This window comes from Bidens hawaiensis, unplaced genomic scaffold (genome assembly GCF_021521415.1).
Source record: "Bidens hawaiensis isolate Kalapana, Puna unplaced genomic scaffold, B.hawaiensis_p1.1 tig00012615_1, whole genome shotgun sequence".
In the NCBI taxonomy this organism is placed as follows: Eukaryota; Viridiplantae; Streptophyta; class Magnoliopsida; order Asterales; family Asteraceae; genus Bidens; species Bidens hawaiensis.
In genome coordinates, this window is record NW_027492038.1 from 493,317 (window position 1) to 514,504 (window position 21,188).

At 35.3% G+C, this 21,188-nt stretch overlaps 2 protein-coding genes across 2 annotated transcripts; both read right to left on the minus strand.

The window, feature by feature from the left end:
- Positions 1 to 4,989: 4,989 nt before the first annotated feature.
- Positions 4,990 to 10,418, minus strand: LOC143541616 (uncharacterized). Its single transcript, XM_077034392.1, has 15 exons — positions 10,358 to 10,418; positions 8,045 to 8,226; positions 7,746 to 7,878; positions 7,497 to 7,648; positions 7,298 to 7,381; positions 7,146 to 7,208; positions 6,929 to 7,060; positions 6,664 to 6,837; positions 6,415 to 6,534; positions 6,194 to 6,243; positions 5,928 to 6,090; positions 5,709 to 5,846; positions 5,463 to 5,585; positions 5,288 to 5,386; positions 4,990 to 5,112 (listed from the first exon to the last, which is right to left on the minus strand). The coding sequence occupies exons 2-15, from the start codon at positions 8,156 to 8,158 to the stop codon at positions 4,990 to 4,992; spliced, it is 1,668 nt and encodes a 555-aa protein (XP_076890507.1). The 5' UTR covers positions 8,159 to 8,226; positions 10,358 to 10,418.
- An 847-nt stretch (positions 10,419 to 11,265) lies between these two features.
- Positions 11,266 to 13,839, minus strand: LOC143541617 (uncharacterized). The gene is made up of 7 exons (XM_077034393.1): positions 13,744 to 13,839; positions 13,282 to 13,524; positions 12,959 to 13,208; positions 11,910 to 12,660; positions 11,637 to 11,713; positions 11,460 to 11,554; positions 11,266 to 11,361 (listed from the first exon to the last, which is right to left on the minus strand). The coding sequence occupies exons 1-7, from the start codon at positions 13,837 to 13,839 to the stop codon at positions 11,266 to 11,268; spliced, it is 1,608 nt and encodes a 535-aa protein (XP_076890508.1).
- Between the last annotated feature and the right edge of the window lie 7,349 nt (positions 13,840 to 21,188).

A 21,188-nucleotide genomic window follows, 5' to 3' on the forward strand; every position in this document is an offset into this window, starting at 1 on the left:
AAGAACAGTGTACTATCAATCTTTCCCCTTTCAAATTCATTCTCAAGCAAGTAATCGGATAGAGTTGAGTACCAGGCACGAGGGGCCTGATGTAGCCCATATAGCGCTTTACTTAGCTTGTACACGTGATCAGGAAAGTCTGGGTCAGGAAAACCCGGTGGTTGCTCAACGTACACAACCTCATCGACTTTACCGTTAAGGAACGCACTCTTCACGTCTAACTGGAACACCTTCATCTCCTTGTGTGCAGCAAATGCCAAAAACAATCGAATCGCTTCCAATCTCGCCACAGGAGCAAACACTTCATTATAGTCGATCCCCTCTTGCTGATTAAAACCTTTTACAACCAGCCTCGCCTTGTTCCTGATAATTATCCCTTTCTCATCTCTCTTGCATTTGAAAACCCATTTGGTGCCAATCGCATGCACATTCTTCGGTTTTGCAACCAAATTCCATACCTCCATCTTCTTGAACTGGGCTAACTCTTCTTGCATGGCTTCGACCCACGAGCTGTCCTTGAGAGCCATTTGATAGTTCTTGAACTCTGTCCCATTGTCACTCCTGATGTATTTAACCTTTTTCCCCATAATATTCTCAACCTTGGTAATCAAATTTATTACCATCTGAACCGTTTCATCCTTTGACTTCAGGAAATATACCCAATAATATCGAGAGAAATCATCAGTTATCACCAAGCAGTATGATGTTCCTCCTAGGCTTTTTACATTCACGGGACCGAAGAGATCCATGTGAAATAGGTCTAGGGTACTGATTATTGAATTAACCTTCTTGGTGTGATGGGATTTCTTGTGTTGCTTTCCCTTTTTGCACGATAAGCATTGGTCTTCAAAGTTGAAATTCTTCAAGGGAACACCCAGCACCAGCCCATTCTTGACAATGTAGTTCATTTTCCGAAGATGAATATGCCCCATTCTCTGATGCCATAACTCGGACTCCGATTCAGTTGCTTTTGACAGAAGACAAGATTCTTCTGTTGCCATCTCAGTCGACCTCATGTCCATAACATACGTATTCTTTTCCCTTGGAGCCTTCATTACTATCCAATCCTCTGGTATCTTGAAACCAGGATACAGTACGATCGCTTCATTTTTGGTAAAGTGCACCGTGTAATCTTTGTCACAGATCTGCGATACACTCAGCAGATTATGCTTCAGTTCTTCAACGAAATTCACCTTCTCCAACTTCATTTTACCATTAGTCACCGTCTAAATTCCAGTAATCCTTCCACCACTCTCTCCAGCAAAACTTACTCTTCCTCCCTGAACAGGTTTCCATTCGTGTAACAAATTCTTGTTACCCGTCATGTGCCGGGAACAGCCGCTATCCACAACCCATAGATTGTTTGCAGCCCTGTTCAACTGTTCCTGCACGATTAAAGCAGAGGATTAAAATCTAGGGACCCAAGACCTATTGGTCTTGGGTCGATACATCCCGTACTTTGGCTGTCCAATGTTAGTATTAGAATGATATCTGTAAGTCCTAAAAGGATACCTTCTTGTAGATTTACTATGAGGCCATCCAAACCTTCGTGAATTAAATGAATTATTACTAATGGTTTGGTTGTTAACAGGGAAAAACTGAGATCGATTTCTTTGAAAACCTGGATTAGTCCAATGTCTGAACTTTGATGAGTTTTCATTTTTACCATTATAGTAATTACTGTTAGTTCTATTCTCAGTTTTCGAAGGCCTCATACCTCTGAATCTCTGCTTCAGAGGACAATCAGCAATCAGGTGTCCTATTTGATTGCATCTGAAACAACTCCTGTGTTCAACTTTCGTCTCAATAGTTGTTTTAGATGTTGAGGCTGCATTACTGCCCGTTTGTCTAACATATGGTGGGACATACGGGTTTAGTGGAGAATTCTTTTCAGTTGTTTTATTTTCCTCTCCACGTTTTAGTAACACTTCCTCTTTTTTAGTCTCACTCGACTCGGATGTCTTGTCCGAATTTGATGAGACAGGACTAGGAACAGAAATCTTAACATTAGAAACAGGCTTACTCGCTTCGCCTTTACTCACTTCTGGATCTTTAATTGTAACCTTAACAGAAACTGTCTGACCAATTTCAACATCAACAGATTTCTGATTACTAGGATCATAAGTATAGTTATGATTATAAGGTGGTGGAACTTCATGATATCCAATTCCTCCCCTTTTAACTGGGGAACTTTGATCACTTACGAGGTGATCAAGTATAGCAGAGGAATTTCTAAATTGCTCAAGCTTTCTGTTTAGTTCCACCACTTTCACCTGGTGATCAGCTATCTGTTTATCCCTTTCAGCTATTAGTTTGGTTTTCTCTTCTAACACTTCATAGCTAAGATCAATTACTTGTATTTTTTCAGCTAGACTGGCTTTAAGACTTCTGATATCTTTCTCACTAGCTTTTATTTTTACCTTGTAACTATTTTCTCTAGCTTTAGTGTAATGATGATCTTCTTTTAATGTTTTAAATTGAGCATCCAAACTAACAAACTGATCAGTTATTGTTTTCAATTGTTCAGACAGATTTTCACATTTCGTACACGGGAGTTTAGTACTTACCTCGGAGAGCTGATCTGTCAGTTCTGCCATGTAAGCTTGATTTTCTCCAGTTACTTTCTCACTTCCTGCAGTTTCGATGTTCGCCAAATTGGCCTGTTCGAACACTTCCTCAACTTGCATATTCCAATTGTATTCCCCGTTCTGTCTGGATATCATCTCCCTATTCTCACTACTTCCACCACTCTGTTGTGTAGACCTGTTCTGACAGCGTTCTACACGTTCATTTGTGCACTCTTTAGCAAAGTGTCCATTCTGTTGACAGTTATAACACCGCACCTTTGACTTATCAAAACCTGGTCTTTCACCAACAAACTTTCTACCAGTCTTCTTCATAAACCTTTTAACTCTTCTTACAATCATCGCCATCTGCCACTGTAGATCCATCTCCTCCAGATCATCAGCATCGATCTGATCATAGTCTTCGTCTAAAGTTGCAGGGTCAACAATTTTACCTTTAATGTAGTTTTCGTAAGAAGCAATGAAAGATGCATAGAGAGCAAACTGTTGTTCAGCAGATTTAACACTCATGGGCATCTTAGAGTAGTTGTTGTTAGGAACACTTGAAGAGAAACTACCCTTGGTTGTTTGAGGTTTAGAAGCATTTGTTCCGCCAGCTACGAAACACACATCACCATCCATGTTGAGAGTTACATGACCTTCATGAGTGGAGTTAGCGCCCGAGTCTCCCTTTGAGTAGTAAGCAGATGATTCAGACTTCGAACTTGAACTTGAATTAACTTTCGCACCATACATTCCCGGATCCTGAACCTGATCAGTTGGTGTCTCTTTTCGAACCATGTTAAGTTCAAAAGTTCGTAGTTTGTTGACTGCTGTTTCCAAGTCATAGTTGGCAAACTCTTTGTCTTCTCTCATCAAGACAGTGTACATCTCCCATTTCGGTGGGAGAGCATCAAGGAGTTTTTCTACGATCTCCTCTTCTTTGTAAGCAATGGAATAATTGCTGAGTTCGGTCATCAGGTGATAATATCTCGTGATGATATCATCAAGTGATTCATTCTTCAAATACTTGAACACCGAGAATTGGGTTTTGAGTAGTTTAATCTTGGATGCACGTATCCCCACATTACCTTCAAATCGGTTTTCAAGTGCTTCCCATAGCTCTCTGGCGGTTTTATACTTCCTGAAGGTGTGAAGAATCTCTTGTGGAAGAGCCGTTGTTATCGCAGCATGAGCTTTGCTTTCAGCCTCATACATCTTCTTTTCTTCCTCTTCCATCTTGTTGTATTTCTTAATCTGTTCACGACCCTCATACAAAGCAGTTGGTGGAATGTATCCATCTTGAATGCACACCCACATCTTAGCATCTTGATATTTAACATACTGTTCAAACCGATCTTTCCAAGCCACAAAATCGGTACCCTTAAGCATTTTCGGTGCCTTAGTAGCTGAACCTGCTTCCACTTCCATCTTCACCAGTTCCGTAATATTTATCGAAGTCATCTTTTACGAAACGAAAACACAAAGAAACCCGAAAAATAAAAATTTTATTCTTAACAGTACTGTAGGCGAAGTTGTGGATAACTTCGCTTAAGTCTTAACTTCGCTTGAATTCTTAACTCCGCACTCCTTTCTAAATTCGCCTGATTTGGCGAAGTTGTAGATAACTTCGCTTAAGTTAAGCGAACTTGTGAGGTAGGCGAAGTTGTGGATAACTTCGCTTAACCTTATATCTTCGCCTAAACCCTACAAACAGTAGCGGCAACTTCGCCTGATGAACACGATGATTTTGCACGTTTGATTTTGACGTTTTGCGAGGTATGCTAAGGTGTAATGGGTTGTTTTTGATGGGGGAGGTGAGTAGGACACAAAAACTCGGTAAACTCGTCCCGCGAATAGTCGAACGGAACGATTTCTACACCCGCGTGATAATCCCGAACCACACAATCACGAGCAAAAGCTCTGATACCAATTGTAGGTTCCCAGCCGGATCTACACGGAATATCTCGTTCTACGTAGGTGCGGAATCCCTACGTAAGACGATACGAGCGTAGAAGACGATACACGTTAACACGATCAAACACACGTTACAATAAACAAAGACACGTTGTATTGCAACTGGAAACACGTGATTCACTGATCACCGATTACACAAACTCTGGACAACTCGTAAAACTAATGATTAATCGACTACCAACCTAGCCGTAACCTAGCCGTATATAACAGACGACAACTTCGCCTAAGATGTTTAGGCGAAGTTGTTCCTAACTTCGCTTGTTCCACAAGTTCGCCTATAACAAGCGAACTTGTGAGAACTTCGCTTAATACAAAATACAAATTCAACTAACTCGATTACAGACACTATATACTGAACTACTGACATCATGTACCAACAGATTATCATTTCCCACCTGTCAATATATACGCTTTCTTACATAAAATAAATAAATAAAATATAAAAACTCTAATAAAGAACACAAACACATCTTTTTACAACCTCCAAGAGAAAATCAACAGAATTCATTTCAGGATACTTCCACTTCAAAAGGCCTTCATGTGTGTGAGGCACGTATGGATCATCCCAGCCCTAGCAGTCATAAAAAACCGTTAGTTAAATGAAGAGGTAATTAGGTAAATTTGCATTAACTTTGGTAATCAATATTGTTGTAGCTAGTATCCATAATCATTGAACAAGTAATCAAAAAGTAGAAACATAACTTGTTTCTCTGTACATTAATAACATAAAAAGAATTGATAATCACCTGGAAAATGAGACCATCCGATGCATGGGAGAGTTTAGGAATGAACACTTTAAGAAGCTTAAATACAGCAGAAAGTAAGTAGAAGTCTTTTCTTCTCACCTAAATGAATCTTTAATTGTTAAAAAACGAATCATAAGCATATAACGTTTATTAATATCAAGATCTAATTACACACCCTAAATAGTTCCGAATCATATCTGTAGTACGGGTTTCTACTTTTTCCCAAACGCTCTCGCTCGATATTCCTAGGTTTAATAACCTCATTCTCGAGTATCTTCCACCTGTCACTAAAAGGGTGCTGAAACGACATTGAAAATTCAAATTTCAGCTTCATGATTGTTATACAAGCACTTTTGTAACAGTACACGACTAAGTCCCAATAAGTCAAAGTGTCTAAATAGTAAGAGAAAAAGGGATTTACATCTACAAGTGATCTTTTGTTGATTGCTATAAGATCATAAATGAGATACCTCCTTTCCTGCTTATTTTTTGTTGGATCAGTATCAACTATCATTTCTCCATCAAGTAAAGTATAGTTATGAGTGTTTCCAGCTGCGCCCTAACAAAAAAACACGTCAGACAATATTATAGATACAAACATGTCAGATTTTAATGATATCCTATATTAAGGGCAAACTACCTCATTAATGTTTCCGCATGGAAACCGCAACTGAACACTTCGGAAATTAAATTTTCTATCGATTAAATAACACCCATTCCAAGTTATTAACATCATGTATCGTGTCCCGTCAGCTTTCCATGTGGCATAATAGTACCGCTGTCTCAAAAGTTGTAAGTTGTCCCTGAATTATAACAAGTAACAGCATAAGAACCTTGGAAGTATAGCATTAATGATTAAACCGCATATCCAAATGTATGCTTTAAAATTTGGATATTAAACTGCACCTGCTAAGAGAAACAGGGTGCGATCCTGGAAACCGTGGCTTTCCACGTCCCTGAAAAAAATAAAAAATAAAAAAGCTAATATCTTTATCTTTTCTTACTATAATGCATATTATGTTCTTTCTTATCCGGTATTTTGCACAAACATCCGCATTTATTATTAAAAGCTTGATTTAAAAACTTGACTACAGAATTAAAGTTTTTGCGTAACTCGAAATACTTACCCGACCACTCAATTTAAGAACTTGATTACAAAATTGCCTCATTGGTTCTATCTGACTAGACGGCACCGGATCTCCCAATACATCATCACTTGTCATCTGGCTATCTTGCACAACATTATCCTGCAAACTCATATAATTCAGGTTATGTATATCTCAGACAGAACAAGCGCGTACAAGAAAACGGTCAAACAAGTCAAATGCCACCAAAAGTGCCTTTTAACCTCCAAAAATGTGATTAGGATTACCTACCTGCAAACCAGCAGTTGTATCATTATCGTCCCGATCAGGTGACTTCTTCCATTCAGGGGTTTGTGGGCAAACAAAATCTTTAGGAATTTGATCACCAAAAAGATTGTATAAATCATTAATATAATCTTGCTTGTAAATCCCCAGAGGACGCGCTTCAGAAAAAATTTCTATCGCCTGTACGAGTCCCAAACATGCATAAATTCAATTTCTATTTGGATAAAGAGTCAGACCACATAAAAAGTTTTCTTTGACTAGTCAAACATACCTCTGTGACAGAAAATGATTCTGACCGTATAAGATAGTTAGCAATCATATAGCCTGTCCGGTTATGACCATGTGTGCAATGGACAAGAACATACTTATTTGATTGACCATATTGGGAGCTGAATTGAGTAACCTAATAAGCACAAATGCAAATTTTAGTAACATCCCATTTCCGTTAATCCCAAATTCTGTAAAATAGTGATACAACACAAGCCTACCTCTTGAATAAATTTTTCTACAGACTCGTAATCAGGCACTGCATCCCTTCCTACACATGTAATCTGCATTATAGAGGTGAAAGAAAATAAGTTTAACTGGCTTAATCGACAATTATGAAAAAACGAAAAAGGTAGTTTTTTGATGATCTAACCTTCACATAATTAATACCTTCTCTGGTCCAATCTGACTCACGATAGTACCGATTAGTATTTGTTAAATCAATTACTAACCCTATCTGGAAAAAGACAATATAATCATATTATTAGAATAATAAAAGAACAAAAAAGGCAAAAATGGTAATTTCACTGTTCTAGGAAATTGACTAAAAACGCAAAAGGTGGAATATTTACTTCTCTCTGTAAACTTCTTTGCTGTTGAATTGCTTGTTGAGGAGTATATCTTTTATGAAAGGGAATCTTGTCATCAAAAGATTCTCCAAGAGGGACTTTTGAGGGGATAATAAAATCTAGTGCATCTCCAAATGGCGGACAATCCAACCAACCTATAGGGCATAACCATAATATTAAGTTTGTATTCAATAAAAGAAAAATGTTAAACAAAAAACAGAACCATAGATATTCAAGAACGCATATGTCTACCGGGTGGAAGGCTATTTCTGTCGAAGGATCCATTGTTATTATTCTGAACTCCGTTGCTACGCTTAGATGACTCAGACATATGCATGGGGTCCACATCTGCATATCTTCTTTTGGATCCCTTATTTCCTCTTTCCTGTTGTTACATTTATACACAACATGATTCAGTCATTAAAACTCTATATAGTTAGTTTCAATACTATTATTCACACACAAAAATAACGAGCATACGAAAATAACAAGCACTTCAAAATGTCGGATATGAATATGCATATTTATGGTAAAAAGTTAAAGATTAATACTTGTTCCATGGTCTCAAAGCTCGTAACTCTCTCTCTTCCGTTGAACTGATATTTCACATTGTCTCCACGCATCAAGTCATCTTCTTCAGGCAAAGGCGAAGCATTCAAGTCCATGAGTTAAATCCCCACATTAACAGATTGATTGATGATACCTGGATCCAACTACTTAGAAAGACCTGAAACTTAAAACACCAAAAACATAATCAGCATACCGTACCAATCATGGCAATTAAGAACTGCTAAGACAGTGTTAATGCAAAACTTTGTTGACTACATGAAACTATAAAGTATAAACACAGTTATTACAGCAAGTTGCAATGAAGGTTGTTTACTAAAATGACAAAGTATAGCGCAGTATTACATAGCATCACATTTAATTTGTTCCATTGTATTAACATTTGTGTCAAAAGTATCCTTCACAATTTGATCCAAAGGACACCATTATTCACAGCCCATATACAGGGCTAAAAATATAAACAGTTTAAACAGGGCATTAACAGTTTAACAAGTGTTAACCTGTTTTGACACAAATTTAAACGTGTCTTAAACGTAAAGACACGAAACCTATTAAGTTCAAACCCTAACTTGTTTCACTCCGTTTGTGGCCATGTAAACAGGTCTGTCAGTAGGTCTGTAAACGAACCGTACGAACATGAACGCGAAAACGAGCATATAACTGAACAGTTTTTGGGATCGTGTCTGTTTATTATGAAAACGGGCATGTTCATGTTCGTTTGTTTAAAACTTAAGCAAACAGCTCACAAACGAATAAAAACAAACAAACTTCAACGAATGCAAATGAGCGTAATTGACCAAAACATAACCAAGTATATATGTATACACGCACGCATACATATAATTCAAACTAGCCCTTTTATGTTTATATATTTATATAAATATAACCATGGTTGTAAAAATCCCGACTAGGTGCCGATTAATCCAGATTAACCCTGATTAGTCGCCAGTCCTCACCCACCGCCCGACTAGTGGCTGGCGGCTACTACAACCAAGGTTGTAGTAGTCGCTAGTCAATAGTCGGTCGGTGGGGTGGGGACTAGCCATTAATTGGGATTAGTCATAATTAATCAGATCTGATTTTTATGTATAATTTAAAGTTTTATATATATATAGACACACATTTTCATATGTAATTTTCAGTTTTATATATACGCATACACATTTTGAGCCAGAAATTGGCTCGAATCTCGCTAGAAACCACTGATTATGGCTGTAAACTGCAGATTTTAGCCAGAACCTCGGCAGAAAACACCGACTAGGTCCGATTAATCACGATTTTGGCCGAATTTGACCATTGACTAACTAATTGACCGATTTGCCCAAAATTAATCACTGGGGTGGGGATTAGCGATTAATCGAGGATTAATCGGCACCTAGTCAGGATGTTTACAACCATGGCACAACACTGAATATAACTATTTACGTACTTATTAAAATTAAATGAACTAACGCAAATAAACAAAAATAAAATAATAATAATAATAATAATAAGCATAAGCGGGCGTTCATGAACACAAACGTAAGAGCAAAAGACCTAGTCAGGATTTTTACAATCATGACTACAACACTGAATATAACTATTTACGTATTTATTAAAATTTAAACGAACAAACATAAACAAACAAATGTGAATAAACAAACTTTAACGCACACAAACGAACGAACAAAACTCGTGCTCGTGTTTTGCGTTAAACGAACAAAAAATTTTGCTCATCCATCCGAACAGCTCATGAAAGTTGCGTTAAATTCATCACACTATTCCTCCACCCACCGCCCGACTAGCGATTACTACAGCACTGAATATAACTATTTACGTATATATTAAAATTTAAACAAACGAACATAAATGAGCAAAAATAAAATTAAAAAGAAAAAGAAAAAATATAAACGGACTTTTACGAACAAAACATGTGCTCATGTTTGTTCGATCAATCAAACAAACAAAAAAATTTTGCTCATCCATCCGAACCGGCTAAATTCGTATCAGCAAAAACAAACAGACTAATCCAAATCGAAATCGACTAAACATTTGTGCATTAGTTAAACCAACCAACACACATCAACTTCCAAAAAATTCAAACTGCTAACAACTTTACACTTAAATCAATACACAGCAATTGCTCAATTTGAAACTAACAAATCAAATTGAAGTAAAATCGAGATTAACACACAATTAACAACAACTTTAAATCAAAATTGCAACAGCAATTGGAATGTATCAATGCAATTAACAGCAATTCATCGGTCAGATCGATCAAATAAGCAATGAAAACGGATCGAATTGCAGAATCGCACCGTGAATTGTGAAATTGGAATCGGAAATTGACGAATGGTTTTTTTAGGGTTTTTGCCCGCCAGGCGACTGTTAATAATATTAATCGGTGGGCGAGAGTACAAAACAAACGGGCAATTGAAAACCGCCTGAAGATATGTTAAACAATGTCGTTTCCCCATTTTTAGTAAAATATTAAAGAGAGAACCGTCATTTTGGTCCTTGTAGTTTGTTTGTTATTTTGGTCCAATTTTCAAACCCTTAACAATTTTAGTCATTTTTTTTAATGATTTTAGTCCAATTAATAAACCTCATCCATCTTCTTTGTTAAAACTAGGGGCATTTTTGTCCATCCTTATTTCCCATTTTATACTTTTGTCATTAAAGTGTCTTACGTTGCACTTTCTTATCTTTTCCGATTGCTTACTTCTCTAATGCTGTTCTTCGATCGGGTTTAAACAAATAACGGGCCACTAAAGAGATGCATTTCATCATATCAGACATCAAAGAACATTGATCCCATTAAATTGTATGCAGGTGGAGAAGTAATAGCTACTTTTCATTGGTGTTGATGAAAAGACTTGGTTAATTATTAGACCAACAGCCAAAAACATCCAGATTACATTAGACCAACAACCAAAAACATATATCTGAGTATCTACAAATCCAGATTACCCAACTTTTTCACAAAAGATGTCGTTAATTATTAACTCATTAAAACATATCCACTTAATCTTATTCGAAACAGCCTTGAAAGTCACTCGAACATGCTTTTATTTAACAAATTAAAACGGCAATCATTAAAAAAAAAAAGTTTGCTGCAACGAATATAAACGAACTTCTTGCCGAACGGACGCCCGGTTCGTTTACAGCCCTAGGTACAAGACCTTTATATGTTGAAAATAAAACTAAAGATACACCGACAACCATTTCAAACATGACAGAAAGTAAAATGCTTAGCAGCTACCGGCCCGTAGTAGACCCAAAAACCAACTAGAAACCCAACTGTTTCCTTTGATTCTGTTGACTAAAAGAGCCAACCAATTCCAAAAAATATTGACTTTTAGCAAATCAAACTTATGTGGGCGTCAGTTATCCACCCTATAAACCAACCAGAAACCTTACTTGTTTAAACCCGACCCGCTTCACTGGAAACCCGAACAACCCATTTGTAAACGGGTCAGTCTTAAAGTCAGATTCGGTGAAGCAAAACATGGTGCCTGCACAAAAATATACATGAAACACCAAATTTGACCTGTTATACACCAAATTTTGACCCTGATCTAATTGTAGCCTATGCACAATAATCTGATTCAGCCCTTAGTAACTCTGTTAAAATTGCAGACCAAATCCAGTTTAACGATTTAACCATATCTGCACTACACATACCAAATTCAAATGACATGAATAAGCAAAAAACAAAAACATCAAAAACCATAATATAGTTTAACCGTAATACCATTACATCAAAAGACATCAAACACCAAAAGACATTGGTCCATAATATTCTTCCAAAGACGTAATAACATAATATCAAAAAGTGACCGTTTATCCATGAAATCATAGCACCACTACATCTGTTGACTAGGTTGTGGAGCACTTTGAGAAGCAACCTTTGAAGCATTCTTCTTCTTGCAGCTTCTGGAATTATGACCCGATTGCTTGCATATACCACAAGTGACAGATCCCCCTTTCCTTGTAATTTTCCCTTTTTTGGCAATCACATCAAGCAACTCTCCTGCTGATTTCTTCCTCTTTTTTGCTAGCCTACCAATCTGTTTATAACGCTTAGGGGGTGTGATAGTAGTCAGACCTGCATTACATGGTATCCATAGATCCCTACCATTAATTGGCTCAATTGTATGCATGTAGACCTTCTTCCACGTGTCTAGCCAGTAAGCTTCATCAACCCATTCTTCTAGATGACCTGTCGATATACCATTTTCTGCCATGTTCCATATTGCTGCCACCACATGCTTACAAGGCATGGCAGTCAGCTCCCATTTTCTACATGAACATGTTTTTTTACTAACATCCACTACACATTGGTCAAACCATGGCCCATTCATCTGAAATTTATTTGCACCTGACATAATTACATTGTATTGAGAGTCTTCAGTCTGAATTGCTTGAAATGTCTTTGTAGCATATGGTGTCAAAGGACCATCAGATTTTGCAATCAATTTGTGCACCAAAACAATTCTTTTCATAAGGTATTCTCTAATGTATTCTAGACAACTAACTATAGGCTTGTTCCTACCTACAACTAGTTGTCTATTGAAAACTTCACATAAGTTGTTCAAGAGGACGTCACACTTTGCTCTTCCTGTATAAACATTACATGAATTATAAATAAACTAAAATACAAGACTAAAATACAAGATGCGCAGACTTGGGATGAGCAAAATCGGTACCAAATCAGTACCAAGTTTTTGAGTTTTCGGGACCGGTACGGTACCGGTATTTCCCGAATTTTACCTTAAATACCAGTACCAAAAATTTATGATTTTCGGGATCGGAATTTTCGGTACCGGTACGGTATCGAGCTCATCCCTAGCGCAGACTGTAGAGACCACTAAAATGAATTATAAACTTAAATACAAGCTGTATAGAGTACAACATACCACTAAAGTGAGACGTTGTCCAACTCTTCGGTGGAATCTCTTTTACCCACTGATGTAGAGATGGACTTAGCTTTCTAATGCGTTCCATTACCCTGTCAAATTGAGGTGGTGTTGTTGCACTAGCACAGTTCCACAACAGGTCCTTGAATTGTTGACCTCTCCATATGATTTTCATGTTCTCATGAATGTGCCTCCAGCAGTATCTATGCTCGGCTGCAGGAAAGACATCTTGTATTGCAGGTATAAGGCCCTAGAAACAAAACAAATTATTATGTTAATATTCAAAATTAGAAATGAAATGTACTAGTGTTGCAAATAATTACCTTCTGTCTGTCAGTGATAAATGTGAAATTAGAATTGGCACTAATATCCACATCATCTCCAAGATACTCTAAGAACCATGTCCAAGAACTCTTGTTTTCTGTTTCAACTATTGCATATGCTACTGGATATATACCATTATTTCCATCAACTCCCACAGCAGTTAAAACTTGTCCAGGATATTGACCCTTCATAAAACAACCATCTAATCCTATTATCTCCCTGCCACAAAACTTGAATCCAGCCTTTAACCGCCAAACGTATGTAGATTCTCTTAAATTTCCTAGTGGAACTTGTTGGATTAACTTCCCTCTCAACATCAATTTTAATAGTTGACCCAGGGTTTGACCTCATTAACTCACCACAATAATCCCTCAATAGTCTATATTGGGCACTGTAATCTCCTTGTATCTTATGTTTGGCCATCTTCTTTGCCTGTGTGTCTTTTGTTGAGATATGCTAACCTGATGCTTTTTCTGTAAAAGATCTTGAAGGGATTTCAAACTAATTGTAGGGTCTGCCTCCACCACTTGTTCAATATCTCTAGCAACTGAATTCATTGTCCATAGCTTCACTTATCTTGTCTGTAGACATTTGTGTTCATCATTAAAGGTTTTCACACACCAGGAATCAATCATTTTGGATATGGATACATGCAAGACCCAAGGGCATATGGAGTCTGGGTTTTTTTTTTTTTTTGTATTTTAATTGCTTTGAACTACCCTTTTTAAAAGGCTCACCTTATGAAGATTCTCCTCTCTTTTGGCCGATCGAAATTATCGCCTTTTCTTCAAGTGTGAGACCCACTAGCTTTTGTATTTTTCCCATTTTGCCATTTATCACTTATCAATACAGGATTAATGCCATTACACATAACACGAAATCTATATTTGTCATTTTTATTAATATATAATTGTCTTCTAGTCTGCAAAGTGTGTTTTTTGACTAAATGTTTGACATCTTCTTTGATTCCAAATTTTTGACCAACATAGAACTGGACATCTAAATCCTTTGATGGTTTCTTCTTCTTCTTCCATAACTCATTAACAGCTTTTTTAAGTGGAGGGTCATCATCATCTTGACTATCTAAGTCATCCAAATCAAGTTCTAGACCATCCTCTTCTATGTTATCTTTATCATAATCTGAATCTTCCTCAATATGTTCGTCATCATCAACAACAGACCTAAATAAATTCATATCAACTGCCACATCCTCAAAAATGTTATCTTTATCCACAAAATAATCTGAATCTTCAGAGTCATCTAGAGAGTCATCTTGAACCTCATTAACATGAACCTCATTAGCCCTTTCATTCTGAACCTCATTAACATGAACCTCACTAGCCCTTTCATTTTGAACCTCATTAGCATAATCAATGTGAACCTTATATGCACTCTCATTATGAACCGCATCTGCACTTTCATATTGAACCTCATTACCAATATCACCTTGTACCTCGTGATCAACATTAGCATGCCGCGGAAGTGTGCGTTTTCTTCTAACTGTACTAGGATTAGATGAACCAGCCTTATGAATCTCCTTAATTACAAAACTACTATCCCTATTTGGTGACTGAAAATATGTGTTCAGTTTTGTAAACCAATGCTCCACATATACCTCAATGATTTTTATCCTGTCTACGTACTTACACATGCTTTATCACATCTTGATCTGTTCCTAATGCTCTAAGACCAGTGTCTAAGTTTTCACCCAGAATCCTAAAGTGATAGTACAATACCTCATCTTCTGCATCTTAAACATGGTATTAAATTCCATGATCGAAAACTCATCAGCGTCTATCGTGTCAATGAAGTTGGTTTTACCATGTACATACTTCCTACCAGGAAAGTTCATAAACTCACCTCCATGGTTGATTTTTAAAGAAAATATGCCCTGAAAGAATAAAAATGGTAGAATTTATTTTAAATTTCAAAAAAATACTTCGCATTTGACAATAAGAAAAGCTTTATAACAAAAAATCAAAATACAGTTGTGAATAGGAACTTACCATACAACTCATAAGGATCAAATGGCTGCTTCGGACCACGAATATTCCAGCGATTAAACTCCAACATTTGTTCATATGAGATTAGGGTTAGCGATGGATCCATTGCTTCTTGATGGAATTAGGGATGTGATTCCTTTAAGGGTTATAAGTAATATGTTTATATTATATAAAAAGTATAAAAGGGGAAATAAGGATGGACAAAAATGCCCCTAGCTTTAACAAAGAAGATGGATGGGTTTATTAATTGGACTAAAATCGTTAAAAAAAATGAAACTTTAATGACTAAAATTGTTAAGGGTTTGAAAATTGGACCAAAATAATTAAAACAAACAAACCACAAGGACCAAAATATTGGAAACTTCAAAACATAATTTTTATTATTATTATTGTTGTTATATAAACCTAGTAAGGTTTTGTATAAAGTGTTATTCCTTTATTGGTTATGGTTAGACCATGTCTTACGGTTATTCCAAAGGGGTGTCAGTGCGCCACTCTTGTCTATGCAAGCACCAAACCATTACAGTATAGAACAGTGGTGGACATAGAAAAAATTTTATAAGAGTCGGAAGAGGGTGGGTGTCAAAATTTTATAGGGACCGACCGGAATTTTAATATATATGTACTTTTTAAAAAAATTTCACAAGGGTCCCCTGACATCTCCATTACAAGTATAGAGTGCTAAGCCACTAAAGGCAAGGGGTGTTGGTTCAACTCATTTCTAAACCAATCAAATCATTTTTGCATTATATGTGTGGGGGGGGGTACTTTAAGAAATCCAAAACAGTTAAAGAACTCTTAGCAATCAAACATTTTTTTAATTTTTTTTATATATTAACATTATTTGAAAGTAGTTTTATCATATTTTATATATAAGTTTTTTATTACACATATAAATCACAAGTTTACATATATTTAAAATTTATGTAATAACAAATTTGCATATGTGTAAAAAAACATAATTGTAAAAACTAAGGTGGTAGTGACATGATTACACTTTTACTTGATCAACCATGCTCCATATCACATGGTATTGAAGATCGATATCATTAGTCAGTTGATGACTGTAATTGATATTCAAATGGTCTTTTTAGTCGTGCGGGTAAAATGTTGATTATATGCGTGAATCAGTGCGGTATATGTATGAATGGAAGTTAATGATGTTTGGTCGAACAGTATCCAAAGCGTATCTAATATTTATCCATCAAGTGATTAAGCATTTAAATCAAGGAGATCTTGCATTTTAAAATCTGGCATTCAGAATTTCAGTTAGATATTTTAGGTTTGAGCTCGAGCACGAGTTTCGCTAATCAAATGAAGTATTTTTCATGTTTAATATGGAATTTAACTTAAAACAAAAATTCTTTATAGAATAGAATCGTTTAAAGTAACAAGTTTTTATAATCTCTGAATTAAAACTTTTAAATTTATAAATAGTTCACGCTAGTAAAGGCTTAAAAGGCTTCGTAACATATTGAGCCAAACGCATCTTGTTGTCTGCTTACCTGTCTCTCTATTGTAATTGAATTTTTTATTATAATATAAAAATCTTTATTGTGTATAGTAAAGTAGGTGAATCGTGTTTGTTGTATGTTGAAATTTTCATATATTTTCTATAACAAACCATAATAAAGAATAAAATAATCAAATAAAGAATAAAACCCTATATATAATATATAATATATATATATATATATATATTTATTACCGTAATTTCCTCTTTGTATAAAAAAAATGGCGTGTAAGTAAAAAGTATAGTGATGCATATATATAGATTAGATATAGAATATAGTGACGCGTATGTATAAATATATATATATATATATATATATATATATATATATAGATATAAAGAGTAAATGTCACAAAGCTCGACGATTTTGACATATTATGTGCCTATGTGTTAACATGTTTTGTGCCTATGTGTGGATAATACCTTGTTTATTTTATTATTTAATTATGATATTAATATTCCTTTTTGTTTGAAATTCAGATGTCAAATCAAGTTTCTGTTAACAACCGTGAAAATAATCATGAAAATTCCAATCAAGAAAATGCTCTGAATATAAATGCTATTGACGATATGATAGCCCAAAGAATTGCTGAAGCAATCCCACAAATTGCTGCAGCTATTAGACAACCAGTAACTGTCATTAGAGATAAAACCGAGAGCAATAAACAGAAATCTGACACTGAAGCTAGCAATAGTGTGAATGGAGGAAATAAAAATAAACAACCTAAAAAGTTAAAAACTAATGGTTGTACTTACAAAGATTTCTTGGCCTGTAAACCAACCGAAATTTCTGGAAATGAAGGAGCTATTTCAGCACTACGCTGGTTAGAAAAGACAGAAGCTGTTATAAGAATTAGTAAATGTGCTGAAGAAGATAAGATATTATATGTTTCCAATCTCTTTATTAATGAAGCATTAGAATGGTGGAATACAATCCTCCAGGCAAAAGGAAGCAACATAGTTTACATTATGACTTGGGGTGAATTCAAAGAAATAATAGAAAGAAAATTTTGTCCTCCACATGAAAGAGAAAACATTGCTACTATATTCTTGAACCACAAGATGGAAGGTGTGAAATGTCGTGAGTATACGACATAATTCTTTGAATATGCAAGAATGGTACCGGCTCTGGCTTCGCCAGAAACAGTACTAATTTATCGTTATATTTGGGGATTAGTAAGTGAAATCCGTGATCTGGTAAAATCGGCTAGACCTCAGACTATTGAGGAAGCAGTTGAACTAGCCAATACCATGACAGACGAATTAATCCGAACACAGGACGAAAACAAAAAGAAGGAATTAGCCCAGAAGATTTCTCAAGAATTCTGAAAGAAAGGGGCAGGGCAATCCTATGCTCAGCCTTTCTGTAAGGTCTGCAGAAAGATGCATTCAGGAAGATGTGCTTTTAAAAAGACCAAATTCTGCAACTACTACAAGATGGCTGGTCATACAGATGAAGAGTATAGAAGAAAAGAAACCCGTGTTTGCTATAATTGCGGAGAACCTGGCCACATCTGTCCAGAATGTCCCAAGTTGATAAAGGTACCTGACAGCAAAGCTAAGAAATACCTAAGAGGAACGCACGAGCTTTTCAGCTTACTGCACAAGAGGAAGCAATGATTCCGGACATCATTACGGGTATGTTTCTTATTAATGATGTTTACGCTAAAGTACTATTTGATTCCGAAGCAAATCAAAGTTTCATAAACAAGAATTTTGGTTAAGTCCTGTGACATTCGTCAATTTTCGATTCGTGTTCGTATTGTAAACCCGACCCGTTTGGTCGTTTCGATGTATTAAATATATTTTAATAAAGTGATTCCCGACATTTAATGTTCATTATTCGTTTTTCGTTGTTATTTAAATGTTTATAAATTCCCGAACCTTAACGTTAATCGAGCCGCGCGAGTAAAACGCGTAAATAATCCAAAACCGAAGACTTTATAATTTAATTATAAAGTTTGGGTTAAAAATGTAAACTTCAAATACTTATTTTAACTTAAAAGAATTTAAATTACCTTTAAAAAGAAGTTGAAACTCCAGGGGCTAAACTGCAAATTCTATTTAAATTATATTAATTAAATATTATTATAAAAGTCAAACCTTACCCGCCCCCCCACCCTTCCCCGTTCCCGTTTTTCCGGCGAACCTCCGGTGGCCAGAATCCGGCGCCGGAGGAAGCCGTTACACCCTTAAACGCATTTTTAACTCGAATTTGTTTATATAAAAATGATTCTCCGTCAATATTAAGCAATAACCAACTAATTAATTGTGATTCCTTGCCGTAAAACACCCCGTAATCGACGCCGGATTTCACGGGATTCACCATTAATGCAATAACCGCGTCCACGCTCCTCCTACTAGTATAAATAGGACCCTAAGCTTCATTACAACTTGCTCATTCTCTCTAACCCCCTTCAAATACACTGAATTATCTGTAATTGGGAATTCTTTGAATTATTTTCCGGAAAACGAGTTTCGGCCAAATCATAATATCTAAAGGTAATTGATATATGCTTTTTAATGTCGTTACACCAATAAACAAAACCCTAAACTTACTGAAACAAACATGGAACAGAAACCCCAATTGGAAAATTAGGGTTTATGTTCTTATAAGATGAAGAAGATGAATCTGGTAATTATATATATATAATCGTTTTCAAGCTCAAACTGAATGAACACTTAGACCAACTGGTTAACTTCACTGTGTTGTAAACAGCAGACCCGGGTTCGAAACCCGGGTCAAGCGTTGTCTTTTTGTTTAAACTGTTACTAATATTATTATTATTATTATTATTATTAATACAATATAACTTTAAAATTAATAATATATATATATAATAATCAATACCTTAACGAATACGAGATCCAGACCAGTTGGTTAAGACACTGCACATTCACAGCTAAGACCTGGGTTCGAAACCCGGGTCAAACATCATTTTTTTATTATTATTAATATTATTCATTTATATTATATTAACTTAATTAATCATTTAAAAATCATTTAAAAAAACTTTTTTTAAATTAAATAAAAATTATGTAAATTGAATATAAAATATATCTCATCATTTTACGTTTAAAAACCAAGTTTCTCGATTTCGTAAACCGTCATTAAAAATCGTTATTAAACGTAACGTAAACTTTAATGTTCTAAAATCGTCTCGTTAAAGCGATAATTACGTTCTCGTCTTATAAACAATAGTTCAAATATCTCTAATGTTTAAACTTCATAATTCTCGCCGTTAAACTATTTATATCTTATTAATCAACAAGTTACCATGTAGCATGAATAATGATATAACAATCAAAGAGCCATAAGATTCGTAATAAAATTATAAAATAATAACTAAATTTTAAAATTATTCGTGCAATTAATCAGCTTTAACAAAGAAGATGGATGGGGTTTATTAATTGGACTAAAATCGTTAAAAAATGAAACTTTAATGACTAAAATTGTTAAGGGTTTGAAAATTGGACCAAAATAGTTAAAACAAACAAACCACAAGGACCAAAATATCGGTTCTCTCAATATTAAAACTTCAAAACATAATTTTTATTATTATTATTATTGTTGTTGTTATATAAACCTAGTAAGGTTTTGTATAAAGTGTTATTCCTTTATTGGTTATGGTTAGACCATGTGTTACGGTTATTCCAAAGGGGTGTCAGTGCGCCACTCTTGTCTATGCAAGCACCAAACCATTACAGTATAGAGTAGTGGTGGACATAGAAAAAAATTTATAAGAGTCGGAAGAGGGTGGGTGTCAAAATTTTATAGGGACCGACCGGAATTTTAATATATATGTACTTTTTAAAAAAATTTCACAGGGGTCGCCTAACACCTCCATTACAAGTATAGAGTGCTAAGCCACTAAAGGCAAGGGGTGTTGGTTCAACTCATTTCTAAACCAATCAAATCATTTTTGCATTATATGTGTGTGTGGGTGGGGGGGGGGGGGGTACTTTAAGAAATCCAAAACAGTTAAGAACTTAAAAGAACTCTTAGCAATCAAACATTTTTTTAATTTTTTTTATATATTAACATTATTTGAAAGTAGTTTTATCATATTTTATATATAAGTTTTTTATTACACATATAAATCACAAGTTTACATATATTTAAAATTTATGTAATAACAAATTTGCATATGTGTAAAAAACATGATTGTAAAAACTAAGGTGATAGTGACATGATTACACTTTTACTTGATCAACCATGCTCCATATCACATGGTATTGAAGATCGATATTATTAGTCAATTGATGACTGTAATTGATATTCAAATGGTCTTTTTAGTCTTGCGGGTAAGATGTTGATTATATGCGTGAATCAGTGCGGTATATGTATTAATGGAAGTTAATGATGTTTGGTCGAACAGTATCCAAAGTG